The 15,441-nt window shown below is 44.7% G+C and overlaps 1 protein-coding gene across 1 annotated transcript in view; it reads right to left on the reverse strand.

Annotated features, from left to right (window-relative positions):
• The window catches only part of HEPACAM (hepatic and glial cell adhesion molecule), a 33,891-nt gene that overhangs the window by 17,835 nt on the left and 615 nt on the right, over positions 1-15,441 (reverse strand). Inside the window, exons 2-3 of the mRNA XM_040326167.1 lie at positions 4,815-5,156; positions 1,401-1,682 (exon numbers count right to left, since the gene is read on the reverse strand). Coding sequence (XP_040182101.1) covers positions 1,401-1,682; positions 4,815-5,156 — 624 coding nt within the window. The remainder of the gene's footprint in view (positions 1-1,400; positions 1,683-4,814; positions 5,157-15,441) is intronic.

The raw sequence follows: 15,441 nt of genomic DNA on the forward strand, positions 1-15,441 counted from the left end.
TGAAGTGAATAGCTTGGATATTTGTACCTATTGTATAACTTTCTGTACAGGTGCTATTTTAAATTTAAAGGGGGATGAGAGAGTTATTTAGCTCTCATCCATTTGATTTGGCTAAATTGGCCTCTGCTTTAGCTGGGCTGTGCTGTGGGTCCATTCTGATGTTTCCGGGGTGCGATACCACCCCGGGGCGACGGGTGGCAGCAGTGGAGTTCAGGCTAGGGTGCTTCTTGCCAGCAGCCAATAGGGAGGGTTTTTCCATCGCAGGGCATGCTGGGGGAAGGTACTTCTGGAGCGGACGCCTTTGGGCGGGAGTCGTGTTCTGGCTCTCGTGCCGGGTGTGGCACCCACCATCAGGGTGACTACACATCACGGCCCCCGGTGAGATAGCCTACCAGGCCGAGGTGCGCGTGCCATGCGGTGTTCCTGGTTCCGGGACCATGTTGGCCCAGAACATCTGAAGCTGTGGCGGGGGCCCCAGTGATCCGACTGGGTCCCCAAATTCTGAATTTCCCAGCATTTTACTATAGGAGGCACTGGTGGACTACAAGGCCCAGTATTTTACTATAGGAGGCACTGGTGGACTACAAGGCCCAGTATTTTACTATAGGAGGCATCCCCTGCATCCTTCCAGGCGTGCCCGATCTCCATGCTACACCGGCAGCCGGCCGCTGCAAGGTACCGGCAGGGGGGGGGGCTGTGCGCTCAGTGGAGGAGCCGCTCACTGTAATATCAGCAGAGCTCCCGGTCGCCGGCGCCCCCCCTCAGCTCAGCGCCCAGGGCAGACACACACCCTGCCCCCCCCCGGTTGTTACGCCACTGGTACTAACAGATTGATACACTGGGGAGATTTAAGCACCATAAAAAATATATATATATTGGTTGCTTAATAGTGTAGATAATAGTGATGTGCAGACCTTTATTCATAATTACATGATGTAATTGAATGTATCCAAGGAAGCTTGCATCTGCCAATAAGTAAAGGGGCATGCGGCTTGCCTCTGTTGGGGGAAAATTTTCCCTGCCCTCACCCACTAGACTGAAATAATTAGAAAAATGTCCAGTAGATGTTTTTTTTTTTTTGTATGTGACAAAAGAAAGCTCCAGTGCGATTTGGAGGCTCAGAGCTCCTACTTCATCTGGGTTTAAATGTTGGCATTGAGGGAAAAAAACGAGACAGGTGTTGTGCTGTTTTGGGTTACCGTGCTGCCAGATTAGCAACTCGGAAAATCGTGATCTCTGCACTTATGCAATATTTTATAGTTACCCTGAAACATATACTGCTAAAAACTGTACATTATAGTTCTGATCATCATAAATAAAATATTTACAAAACCAGTGTACATTTATTCCCTTTAACAGCTATAAACAATATTATAAAAAATATTTATCTTTTTGCTTACGGTATACAGTGAGCTTAAAAGGAATGCTGCGCCCGCTGCTGATAGGATTTTCCACCAAGCAAATGTAGACCTCATCGTCGGTCATGGTGACCCTGGAGATGGTCAGCACTCGGTGGTCGGGGGATAGTAGTATCCTGGAGTCATTGGTCAGGGTCTTCCCCCCCTTCAGCCAGGTGTAGATGGGCTTTGTGCCGTTATCGTGAAAGCAGCTCAGCGTGAAGTTGTCTGTGAGCTCCAGGACCGTGGATGAAGGGACCAAGATACGGGGCTTGGATATCGGTACTGCAATGAACATAGAGATGGTACATTCTCCTTTCTGTTATGTGGAAATTTACTGAAAACAAAAATGAAGATTGTCCAGTTTAAAAGCTTCTTATATCTTTTGGGGGCTTTAACATAATGGAACGTACAGTGGTAAGTGAGACTCCATGGTGGCAGTAGATAGAGAAAAAAACATCATCATATTTGGGACCAAATTTTTACTTCCTGCCCACCTAAGCCCATTTATCTTGTAGATTTCTCCTTTATTGAATAAACACAGGATAAATTGACAATGCATACAAGATAGGTAATGGGGTATGCAACAAACACAGAACAAACAACAACAGGCAATGTAACTATTACAATAACAGGGGCTGCCTGAGGAGCAGTTTTTAAATAACGGCACTAAGAATGCAAATCTCTGCACTTCCTGATTACTGGACAACACCAAAGTTTTTAAAAATAATTTACGGAGATTATAGGATGACTTCTCTAATTTTTTTTTTGCCAAAAGCTTTATATTCTGTTTCTTATCCTTGGGGGTCTCCTTTGGTCAAGCGTCTGCTGCCAGGGATGTCAACATTCAGTCTTTACCATTGCATCTTGGAGTCATTGAAGACCTGATTATAGATACTTTGTCCACTGATATATTGGGAGCAGCCCTGTCCTGTCCATTTTGTTATGTTACAGCCTTATTCCAAAATGTATTAAATTCATTATTTTCCTCAAAATTCTACAGCCAATACCCCATAATGACAGCTTGAAAGAAGTTTGTCTCAAATCTTTGCAATTGTATTTAAAAAAAAATTAAAAAAAATAATCACATGCACATAAGTATTCACAGCCTTTGCACACCTATTTTTAGGCAGTTTACCCCATTCTTCTTTGCAGGACCTCTCAAGCTTCATCAGGATGGATGGGGAGTGTCGTGCACAGCCATTTTCAGATCTCCCCAGATATGTTCAAGTCTGGGCTCTGGCTGCGCCACTCAAGGACATTCACAGAGTTGTCCTGTAGCCACTCATTTGTTATCTTGGCTATGTGCTAAGGGTCATTGTCCTGTTGGAAGATTCACCCCAGTCTGAGGTCCAGAGCGCTCTGGAGCAAGTTTTCATCAAGGATGTCTCTGTACATTGCTGCATTCATTTTTCCCTCGATCATGACTAGTCTCCCAGTTCCTGCCACTGAAAAACCTCCCCACAGAATGATACTGCCACCACCATGCTTCACTGTAGGGATGGTTTTGATCAGATGATGAGTGGTACCTGGTTTCCTCCAGACATGACGCTTGCCATTCAGGCCAAAGAGTTCAATCTTTCTTTCATCAGACCAGAGAATTTTGTTTCTCATGGTCTGAGAGTCCATCAGGTGCCTTTTGGCAAACTTCAGGCGGGCTGTCATGTGCCTTTTACTAAGTGGCTTCCGCCTGGCCACTCTACCATACAGGCCTGATTGGTGGAGTACTGCAGAGATGGTTGTTCTACTGGATGGTTCCCCTCTCTCCCCAGAGTAACACTGGAGCTCTGTCAGTGTGACCATCAGGTTCTTGGTCACCTCCCTGACTAAGGCCCTTCTTGCCCAATTGCTCAGTTTGGCCGGGAAGCCCACTCTAGAGTCCTAGTGGTTCCAAACTTCTTCCATTTATGTATGATGTAGGCCACTGTGCTCATTGAGACCTTCAATGCTGCAGAACTTTTTTTATACCCTTCCCCAGATCTGTGCCTTAATACAATCCTATCTCGGGGGTCTACAGACAATTCCTTGGACTTCATGGCTTGGTTTGTGCTCTGACATGCGCAGTTAACTGTGGGACCTTATTTAGGGCCCTTTCACACGGGGCGGATCAGTAATGATCCGCCTCCGTGTGTCCGTAAGCTCAGCGGGGATCGCTCCGTAAATCCCCGCTGAGCCGTCGGGTGACAGGGCGGTCTCCGCACACTGTGCAGGGACCGCCCTGTCTTTTCTCCGCTCTCCCCTATGGGGGATCGGATGAACACGGACCGTGATCCGATCCGCAGACGGAAGAAAAAATAGGGTTTTCTTCCGTCTGCAAAATCGGATGATTACGGGTGTCAGCAGATGTTTATCACATAGGGACCAATGTATGCCCCTTTTTCATCCGCAAACGGTCCGCATGTCTGAAAGGGGCCTTAGACAGGTGTGTGCCTTTCCAAATCATGTCCAATCAACTGAATTTACCACAGGTGGACTCCAATCAAGTTGTAGAAATATCTCAAAGATGATCAGTGGAAACAGGAGGCACCTGAGCTCAATTTTGAGTGTCATGGCAAAGGCTGTGAATACTTATGTACATGGGATTTTTTTAAATTTTGATTTTAAATAAATTTGCAAAGATTTCAAACAAACATATTTCACATTGTCATTGTTGGATATTGTTTGTAGAATTGTGAGAAAATTATGAATTTAATCCTTTTTTGGAAAAAGGCTGTTATATAACAAAAAATTAGAAAGGGCTGTGAATACTTACCGCATGCACTGTATAAGAACACCATATGGATGCTTCATTCTTCACTAGGTGGGACACTAAAGGCTATTTTATAATATGACTGCCTTAATGATGAAAATTAAAATATCATTGAGCCTTTCAGAATGACCCATTGCAGCCCTCCCCTACGTATGGGATCTTCATTACACAAAAGTATATTAAAGATTCCTTAGATTCTTGTATTCATTAGAAAAACGACATGGATAGACAAGGCGGCCGTAGATAGGGGATGTGGCGGCCCTTTAGATGGGCCACCCCTGTTCTAGGTGTATATAAACATATCTGAGCAATAAGGCATAGGGATCTCTGTGTCCAGAACACATAAGAAGTCAGGGGCTGATCAATCCCACCAGGCTCTACCGATGACTAAAATATTACTTGGTTGCGTTGATCCCTAAAGCTGGCTTCCATCTTTGGTGTACATAACCAAAGCATAACTGATCTCATTCCCAGTGAGGCCAACATGTTGACTTTCAACTACAGAAAGACTTTTATATTCACCTTTATAACACATAAAAGGTGGGTGGGAAACACCAAAATTCTTGGGCAGGAACAGTTAGAAATTATGGTAGATCTGACTCAGCCCAGTATGATTCACCTGTAACAAAAATATATAATTTTGGATGAACTAACCCTTTAACACATACCGTCCACAGTAAGGTTGATGGTCTTTTCTCCTGTAAACGTATCGTCAGTGATGGAGACCTCAACCCCGTAGGTCCCCTCATCAGACAGAAGGAGGTTACTGATTAGCAGAGAGCCATTCTCGAAAACCTGTATCCGGTCCTTGTAGTCCGCACGTAGGTTTCCAATGATGTCTGCACCCACTGACTGCACCACGGTGATGGGTTTTTCTCGCTTGAGCTGCCATTTTACCACGGGTTTGTCGCTGCTTGAGCTTCTGTACTGAACTGAGAGGAGAGCTGACTGTCCATATGTGCCATGGATGTGCTGAATGTGGCTAGTGATATTCACAGCCTCCGATGGATCTGAGAGCATAAGAGAAAAGTCAAGTTTTCCACTATTTATTATTATCACTATCATTAACATATATCACCTATCGAATTCAATAGCCACAGCCCCAAAAATCAAGGAAGCCATCATGATGGTGGAAGGCAGGATAGGCCCCTCACCTTGGGACACTGTGCTGGGGAGGAGGGGATTCTTCTGGGGCAAGAGAGGCACCCTCTCAGGACACTGTTTTAGGGTGGCTTCTAGGGCAGAACAGGTAATCCTAGGACACTGTGCTAAATGGGTGAGGGGGGCTTCTGAGAAAAGAGATGCACCCTTCTAGGACATCATGCCCGGGGGATGGGAGGCTTCTGGGGCAGGACAGGCATCCTTCTAGAACACCATGCTAGGGGGGGTGATTCTTTAGCTGAACAGGTATTCCCTTAGGACACCATGTTAGGAGGGGGTATCTGAAGCAGAACAGGCAATCCCCTTGGAAACAGTGCTAGGGAACAGCTGAGGGTTTCTGGGGCAGGAGTTTCCTGCTTTTGCATTGCACAGCTTAAAATGCACTTGCCCACACAGAACCCAACCTGCATGCTGAAAAGAAGGGAAATTAGTTGCACTCCAGAATAAAAGGCGCAATCTGTGCTCATTGATCTGTTTGATATAGAGCAGACCACCTGAACACCTCCTAGTGGCGCATTTCACTCGCAAGGAGGTAATAATAATAAACCGATAAGTTGATGAGTCATAAACTACCTACAATTCCCATAAAGAAGAACTCATGTTGGTTACAATAATGTTAATGGAAACCCAGGTTTTGTTTTGTGGCATTGATTAGAATTAAAATTCCCCTGGTTTAACCATGTGCCCCATCCAGTTTGATTGTCCTTGGACCAAAACCCTAGCCCGGTGGGCAGCAGCTGTCATTTGTGCACCCTTGTTCAGGTCATTGTATGTGTATGCGCCATCAATTTGGAGGAGAGAGGTTTATTTGGGCATCTTCAGGCCTGTATACGATGGATTCTGATTGGCTGCATGGGGTATTGAGTTTTCTTTTTCTTTTTTTTACTTAAGTTGGGATTTTTTAGGCATGTATATTTTTATTGGCTTTAGCAAAAATAACGTTGCATAAAGTAAGTGAATGTTACATCAATGCATGGGTTCAATCAAGGATAAGAAGAATGAGATTAACAAACAGTAGGTTTCAATATTTTATTAGGCAAGTCCAGCATTGTGTTGACAGGCTCCATTATCAATCAATATTTAACTGCCAGCAACATTAATTTCCAATCTGTATGTGAGTTTTGGAATCGGATGCCAGCAGGTAGAGTCACTTTTTATAGTATCGTTAACTATTGTTACTTTGCCCCACATTTTTACCTATTTTTAGACATTATATTATTGAAGTCTTCTAAGGTCATGTACACACACATATCTAGGTGCTGTTTAGACACGGAGCCCCTTTTTCTAGTTAAAATAGGCCGATATTGGAAATTTAGCTAACACTTACAGTATATGTTTGCTCTCCATATAATTACATAGCATCAGACTGTAGATGTCGTGGGGGGGGGGGGGGGGGGGTCGACAGCACCTGGATGGAAAATTCGAACCTGGGGCCACCTGGGAGGTTTGGCATAGGTCAGAGCCTGCCCACTGACACTGGATGGTCTCCTGATTTGGATGTAATTTAACAAACTGGAGAATGATCACCACCTCTTACAGTGAGTCAGTGCTTTGTCCACTCAGGACATGAAGAATCTACCTCTTACAGTGAGTCAGTGCTTTGTCCACTCAGGACATGAAGAATCTACCTCTTACAGTGAGTCAGTGCTTTGTCCACTCAGGACATGAAGAATCTACCTCTTACAGTGAGTCAGTGCTTTGTCCACTCAGGACATGAAGAATCTACCTCTTACAGTGAGTCAGTGCTTTGTCCACTCAGGACAGGAAGAATCTACCGATTACAGTGAGTCAGTGCTTTGTCCACTCAGGACATAAAGAATCTACTTATTTTTTTAAAACCAGCACGCATATCTCCGTCGCCAGTTTTAGTTTTGACAGGTAATCCAACAAAGCTACTCTTCGTGCTGGTCTCTGATCTGTCAAGATTGTCACCCTTCTTGCCTTCTATGTCTTCACTGTACTCATTGTAGGACCAGTGACCACATCTTCAGGATGGGATATGGCCGGTGGCAGAAGTCTCACAATCTAGTACAAGAAAGTGAGGACCGGACCACAAGCTGTCATGGACTTGGAGTAAGATGTGTATTACAGAATGAAAGCCCAAAGCCTTTCAAGAATGAGCAATAGATTCTTTATGAATGGATAGGATAGGGGTATTTTGGTGCTGACCTCCGGAGAGATTTTATCCCCTTCCAGACCAGACAATTTTTTGCTATTTAGCACTGTGCTTCCTTACTCGTCATACAATACTGTACGCAAATTAAATTGTTATATGAATGGCCCAGTTACCATTCATATATTGTGATCACATAGAAATCGTGTGATACCTCAGCCACCACAATCCGCTGCAGGGGGGCACACCAGTGTGCATGTTACAGGTGACGTACAGGCAGGGCTGGTGCAAGGATTTTAGACACCCTAGGCAAAACCTAATTTTGCCGCCCCCCATTAGCTCCACCCCTTTTGCCCTGCCCATGTATGCGGCAGGGGTGGAGTTTTTTTGTGTCACCTCTCCACCTATTTCCTCAGCCACCTGCGCCTGAAGACAAAGAGTGGCAATACAGCACCCCTTTGCAATACAGTGCCTGCTTTACATCACAGACCTCTTTGCATCCAAGTTCCCCAATGTCATCTCTTTCCCCCATTACATCAGTGTCCTCAGCCTCATTCCGTTAAACCTCAGTCTCCTCCACAGCCCCTCACCCTGCATACCAGTCCCCTCCACAGCCCCTCTCCCTGTATACCAGTCTCCTCCACAGCCCCTCTCCCTGTATACCAGTCTCCTCCACAGCCCCTCTCTCTGTATACCAGTCTCCTCCACAGCCCCTCTCTCTGTATACCAGTCTCCTCCACAGCCCCTCTCCCTGTATACCAGTCTCCTCCACAGCCCCTCTCTCTGTATACCAGTCTCCTCCACAGCCCCTCTCCCTGTATACCAGTCTCCTCCACAGCCCCTCTCTCTGTATACCAGTCTCCTCCACAGCCCCTCTCCCAGTATACCAGTCTCCTCCACAGCCCTTCTCCCTGTATACCAGTCTCAAAATGTAACATGCTTTGGGAGCTAGGTTGTAATTAGCTGGAGCTTTGTTTATGTTCTTTGGGTTTCTCCTAAGCTCAGGACATTTTTAACAAATAAAGCTATTTTGTGTGTTCATTGGATAGCCTATGATGTGAGTAGACCTAAGCAGGAGAGATAATTTTACATGGGCTGCTTAAAGCTGAACAGGACACAAAATACTTTAATTATATCTCAACAGCTACTAAGGATGTAAATCCACTTTGTGTGCACCAAACTCCTCTGCAATCCTTGTTATTATCATATAAAAGTAGTGGTGACATCATGTCTGTACTGAACACAGCCTGATCAAACAGAAGAGCCGTGGTAGGGACACAATAGCTCCACCCACTACAGGCTGCCTGCAGAAAACTACAGGAGGGGGCGGAGATAAGACCAGTCACCCTGCACAATTAGAGATAACAGCAGTGACTGGTCTGTATTACAGGAAGTTCCTGCACAGAGATAATGTCTCACATTGGATTACTGCACTGATCTGGAAGAAATACACAAAGCACACCAAGATTTACGGAAGAATAGACACGACTCTTGTTTTTAGGCCACCATTGTTGTTGATTAGGGATGAGCTCAGACATGTTCGGATCCTAGTCCAGACCCACCTAAACTATCCTGCCAGGAAGCTGTAACAGCACACTGGCAATCATAAGCCAGTATACAGTGCCTTAAAAAGTATTCATACCCCTTTAAATTTTCCACATTGCTGTTCCATCCAATCTGACAGAGCTTGAGATATTTTGCAGAGAAGAATGGGCAAAAATTTCCCTCTCTAGATGTGCAAAGCTGGTAGAGACATCCCCAAAAAGACTTGCAGCTGTAATTGCAGTGAAAGGGGGTTCTACAAAGTATTGATTCAGGGGGGCGCTATACAAATGTACACCACACTCTTCACATATTTATTTGTAAAAGAAAATTAAAACCATTTATCATTTTCCTTCCACTTCACAATTATGTGCCACTTTGTGTTGGTCCATCACATAAAATCCCAATAAAATCTATTTACATTTTTTGGTTGTAACCTGAAAATTTCAAGGGGTATGAATACTTTTTCAAGGCACTGTATGTGTGGCTGTGGGACTGGGAATGATTCGGTCGCCTATGATTGGCGATGTGCAGTAACTGCCTCCTGATTGGATAGCTCAGGTGAGTTTGGTCTAGGAACTGAATATACCCAAGCTCATCCCTGTTGTAGATGATGTTACTGCTACTTTTACAAGGTAATACCTGGGCTTGTGTAGGCATTTGGTGCACACAAAGTCGATTTTTATCCTTTGTGGTTATTGCTTAATATATTTAAAAGAAAGTTTTGTTCAGCTTTCAATCTTATTGGTATACAATGTCCTAGAGGGAAGCCTCTGTGGCCCTTGCAGTGGGCCCCTCCAGTTGGGGGGTATGCTTCAGTCTTTAACAACTGAGTTAGCACAGTCGGGGAGGAGTATATGCAGAACATGTTTATTTGGCAGTCAGTGAAGGAAATCGCAGGAGCTTATCCAGGGAAAACCCATTTTAAAGACAGAGACACAATAGTCACAACAAAGCAATATATCAAAACAAGACACAGCGGGGTGCCGGAATAACCGGACAGAACCAGCGGCAGCGACCTCTTCCCTGGGCCTCAATACCTCATCTTGGGTACATGAGGAACAAAATAAAACAGACGCAACTGTAAAATGTGATCGCTTCAGCAGTTTTTGCCCAAAGCTGCCCAGACCCGAATTATCCAACACACTGACAGCCTCAGTCCATTCAGAACTGACTTGTAACTAGAATCTGATCCACAAAGAGAGTACGCCGGCGTATCTACTGATACACCGGCGTACTTTCAAATTTCCTGCGTCGTATCTTTAGTTTGAATCCTCAAACCAAGATACGACGGCATCTGGGTTAGATCCGACAGGCGTATGGCTTTGTACGCCTTCAGATCTTAGATGCAATACTTCGGCGTCCGCTGGGTGGAGTTTGCGTCGTTTTCCGCGTCGAGTATGCAAATTAGCTATTTCCGACGATCCACGAATGTACGCGCGGCCGTCGCATTATTTTACGTCGTCTCTAGTCGGCTTTTTCCGGCGTATAGTTAAAGCTGGTGTTTTGCGGCGTATAGTTAGATTTGCCATGTTAAGTATGGCCGTCGTTCCTGCGTTTAATTTGAATTGTTTTTTTTTTTTTTGCGCAAGTCGTCTGTGAATCGGGATGAACGTAAGTCACGTCTATGTTAAAAAAATGACGTCCTAGCGACGTCATTTAGCGCAATGCACGGCGGGAAATTTGGGGACGACGCATGCGCAGTTCATTCAGCGCGGGGACGCCCTTCATTTAAATGAAACACGCCCCCTAATCGCCGATTTGAATTCCGCCGCCAGAGATACACTACGCCGCCGTAACTTACGGCGCAAATTCTTTGAGGCTTCAAAGCAGCCAAAAGTAAGTTACAGCGCCGTAGCGTATCTCACATACGCTGCGCCGATCTATTTCTATGTGGATCTACCCCTGAGAATTTACAGGAATCTGAATATTCATTGTACAGGATTATTTCAGATTTATATTTGCTCCCTTATATACTGTAATTTACTTCCCTGACTCTTCAGGATGAAAAGGATAGGGGTCACCAAAAATATGACAGTGGCTGTCCTATCAATTATCTGAGCTCACACGCTGCTTCCCAGCATCTACATGTGCATAACATTGTCAAATAACAGGACACCATAGTAGTTCACATTCCTATTAGCTACAAGGCTCTCGTATTTGATGCTGTTATGCATACGCAGAATAATAAAACTATATATACGCTGCGCTAAAGTGATATAAATAAGCAGTGCACAGTAAATTATTTATACTTAATCCAAAAATAAAATAATGAATACGTAAAAAAATATAAATATAATAAATATTAATACTGTATATCATAAGGTGAAAAACATAATTAACCTGCCTAGCGGTATTCCCGAGTCTGGCTCAGGGTGAAATTTCAGTACCATTAGCGGTAACCCCGAGCCAGACTCGGGATCGCATTGCAGGATCCAGGCTAAGTTACTTACCTTGTCCCCTGGATCCTGCGATGTCTCCCTGCTGTGTGAGCGCCTGAGCGAGCTATCTCCTCGCTCGATTCACAAAGTGCCCAAGTGCGGCCAAGCTACGTTCCATGCAACGCTGCGACGCACGGGGGCGGGGTTCGGCGCCAAATTAAAAAAAGTAAAAACACACAATACATACAGTATACTGTAATCTTACAGATTACAGTACTGTATAAAATAATTACACACCCCCTTTGTCCCTAGTGGTCTGCCCTGTGTCCTGTATGCATTTTTATATAATAAAGACTGTTCTTTCTGCCTGGAAACTTGAGATTGTCCATAGCAACCAAAAAGTGTCCCTTTATGTCAAAAGTGGTTTGAGACCAGCTAAAAAACAGTGGCCCAGATTCAAGTAGAATTGCGCGATATTTGCGGGGGAGCAGGGCAACGATGTTGCCCTGCGCCCCCGCAAATATTTTGCGCTGCCCTCGATTCACGGAGCAGTAGCTCCGTGAATTGCGAGGGCGCGCCGGCAAATTTGCCCGGTGTAAGCGCGCGCAAGTTAAATGATCCCGCCGGGGGCGGGAATCATTTAAATTAGGCGCGCTCCCGCGCCGAGCGTACAGCGCATGCTCCGTCGGGAAACTTTCCCGACGTGCATTGCGGCAAATGACGTTGCAAGGACATCATTTGCTTCTAAGTGAACGTGAATATCGTCCAGCGCCATTCACGTTTCACTTACGCAAACGCCGTGAAATTCAAATTTCACGGCGCGGGAAGGCCGGCTATACTTTAGCATTGGCTGCCCCTACTATTAGAAGGGGCAGCCTTGCGCTAAAATTAGCCGTACGGAAACTCCATACCTGGCTTGCGTGGGGCCCGCGCAAGCTTGTGAATCAGTGGTAGTATGCAATTTGCATACTACACGCTGATACACAATGGGAGCGCCCCCTAGCGGCCCCCGCAAGAATGCAGCCTAAAATCTGCGAGGCATAAGAGCCTTATGCCGCGCAGATTTTAGCCTGCAGTCGGTGTAACGAGGTTCCTGAATCAGGAGCACTCGTTACACCGGAGCAAGTAAGTACTTGCGCTGCGTAACCTATGGTTGCGCGGGCGCAAGTGCTTCTTGAATCTGGGCCAGTGATAGTAAATAAGAACACGTGCATAATTAAACGATAGTGAATAGTGGGGAAATTTATTTTATTATAATTATTATATTATTACTTTTTATAATTATTTATAGTTATTATATTATAATTTATGATTTTGTGTTTCAAACTTTATCATACCCGGGATGTCTACTAGACTCTTGTTTGGACAGACTTAAGTGCGTTATTTCTAAGAATTACAGGCCTACAATATAAAACGCCAAATTTCCATGCAAAATAATTGTACCGCTTTCAGCATTAAAAAATCTGACATAATCGTCCCGCCAGGGTGGTTAAAGTGCCTGGTGCATAACTGTGTATGTAAAAAAACAAAACAAAGATAAAAGACAGTAATATATCAAAGTGCTCCTGTGTTTTCATGCAGTGTCCAAATCTTCCAATGATGACCGTGCTGAAAGACAATGCTGCAATAGGTGATTTAGGTCATATGACAAGGTGCTCATGTGCATATGAGTAGCAACCAGCTGCGTCACTGATCCTGTGATAATGAAGTCTGTGTAATCCAAAAGACTAATGCTGACCATACACTCCATGAAAAATCGTCCGAACGAACTTTCGAAAAACGAAAGTTCGGTCGTGAGTGCAAACGATAGTGCCATCATGTAATGACCGATAAATCGTTCAGTGGACCTAAAAAAAAAAATTTTTTTTTTTTTTTTTACACAAACCTAGTGCAGAATGTTCGGACAGGAAACACATTAAAGCGGGAGTTCACCCGAAAAAAATGTTTTAACATTAGTTTGAGGCTAATTACGGGAAGCAGAAACGTTTTTTTTTTTTTTTTTAAATCAATGCAGTACTTACAGTTTTCAAGATAGATGTTCTCCCGCCGCTTCCGGGTATGATCTTCGGGACTGGGCGTTTCTATTTGACTGACAGCCTTCTGACGGTCGCATACAGCGCGTCACCAGTTGCCGAAAGAAGCTGAACGTCGGTGCGGCTCTATGCGGCGCCTGTGCACCGACGTTCGGAAACTCGTGACGCGCAGTATGCGCTGGTCGGAAGGCTGTCAATCAAATAGGAACGCCCAGTCCCGCAGGCCCATACCCGGAAGCGGCGGGAGAACATCTATATCGAAAACGGTAAGTACGGCATTGATTTTTAAAAAAATACCCATTTCTGCTCCCCTTAAATAGCCTCAATCTAATGTTAAAGATTTATCGTTCATTCGGCAGAAAATTTCCAAACTTGTCCTTCGTTTTTTTGGCTCAAAAACATCCAAACGATTATCGATTTTGTGCCCATTAACTGTTCGAAAAACAAAAGATCTTTCTCAACGACCGAATGTCGGCTGAATTTTCGTATAGTGTATGGCCAGCATTAATGCGTGATCCAAGCCATGCTAAGGTGTCATCACTCAGGTGCCCCCCTTAGTTAATGAATGCTCACCTTGGAGCGTGCGACTTTGCTCATTTACATTAGTGATAAGTAGTGGATGGACCCCTTACATTAGTGGTCAGTAGTGGATGGACCCCTTACATTAGTGATCAGTAGTGGATGGACCCCTTACATTAGTGATCAGTAGACGATGGACCTCCTTACATTAGTGGTCAGTATGGATGGACCTCCTTACATTAGTGATCAGTATGGATGGACCCCTTACATTAGTGATCAGTAGAGGATGGACCTCCTTACATTAGTGGTCAGTAATGGATGGACCCCTTACATTAGTGGTCAGTAGTGGATGGACCCCTTACATTAGTGATCAGTAGAGGATGGACCTCCTTACATTAGTGATCAGTAGAGGATGGACCTCCTTACATTAGTGGTCAGTAGTGGATGGACCCCTTACATTAGTGATCAGTAGTGGATGGACCCCTTACATTAGTGATCAGTAGACGATGGACCTCCTTACATTAGTGGTCAGTATGGATGGACCTCCTTACATTAGTGATCAGTATGGATGGACCCCTTACATTAGTGATCAGTAGAGGATGGACCTCCTTACATTAGTGGTCAGTAATGGATGGACCCCTTACATTAGTGGTCAGTAGTGGATGGACCCCTTACATTAGTGATCAGTAGAGGATGGACCTCCTTACATTAGTGATCAGTAGAGGATGGACCTCCTTACATTAGTGGTCAGTAGTGGATGGACCCCTTACATTAGTGGTCAGTAGTGGATGGACCCCTTACATTAGTGGTCAGTAGAGGATGGACCTCCTTACATTAGTGGTCAGTAGTGGATGGACCCCTTACGTTAGTGATCAGTAGAGGATGGACCTCCTTACATTAGTGGTCAGTAGTGGATGGACCCCTTACATTAGTGATCAGTAGAGGATGGATCTCCTTACATTAGTGATCAGTAGAGGATGGACCTCCTTACATTAGTGATCAGTAGAGGATGGACCTCCTTACATTAGTGATCAGTATAGGATGGACCTCCTTACATTAGTGATCAGTAGAGGATGGACCTCCTTACATTAGTGATCAGTAGAGGATGGACCTCCTTACATTAGTGATCAGTAGTGGATGGACCCCTTACATTAGTGATCAGTAGTGGATGGACCTCCTTACATTAGTGATCAGTAGTGGATGGACCCCTTACATTAGTGATCAGTAGTGGATGGACCCCTTACATTAGTGATCAGTAGAGGATGGACCTCCTTACATTAGTGGTCAGTAGTGGATGGACCCCTTACATTAGTGATCAGTAGAGGATGGACCTCCTTACATTAGTGGTCAGTAGTGGATGGACCCCTTACATTAGTGGTCATTGAGAAGAATGCCCCCTTTACAGACACATAAAAATGTCATTGGTGATCAGTCTTTATATACCTGAGGTCTCCAGGGGTCACACTGGCATGGGACCACTCTGATAGGTGATATTGACCACAAAACTATGTAGGCACCATCAGACAGGAAATCAATCATCACTACT

The sequence above is a fragment of the Rana temporaria genome, chromosome 10, assembly GCF_905171775.1.
Source record: "Rana temporaria chromosome 10, aRanTem1.1, whole genome shotgun sequence".
Classification (NCBI taxonomy): Eukaryota; Metazoa; Chordata; class Amphibia; order Anura; family Ranidae; genus Rana; species Rana temporaria.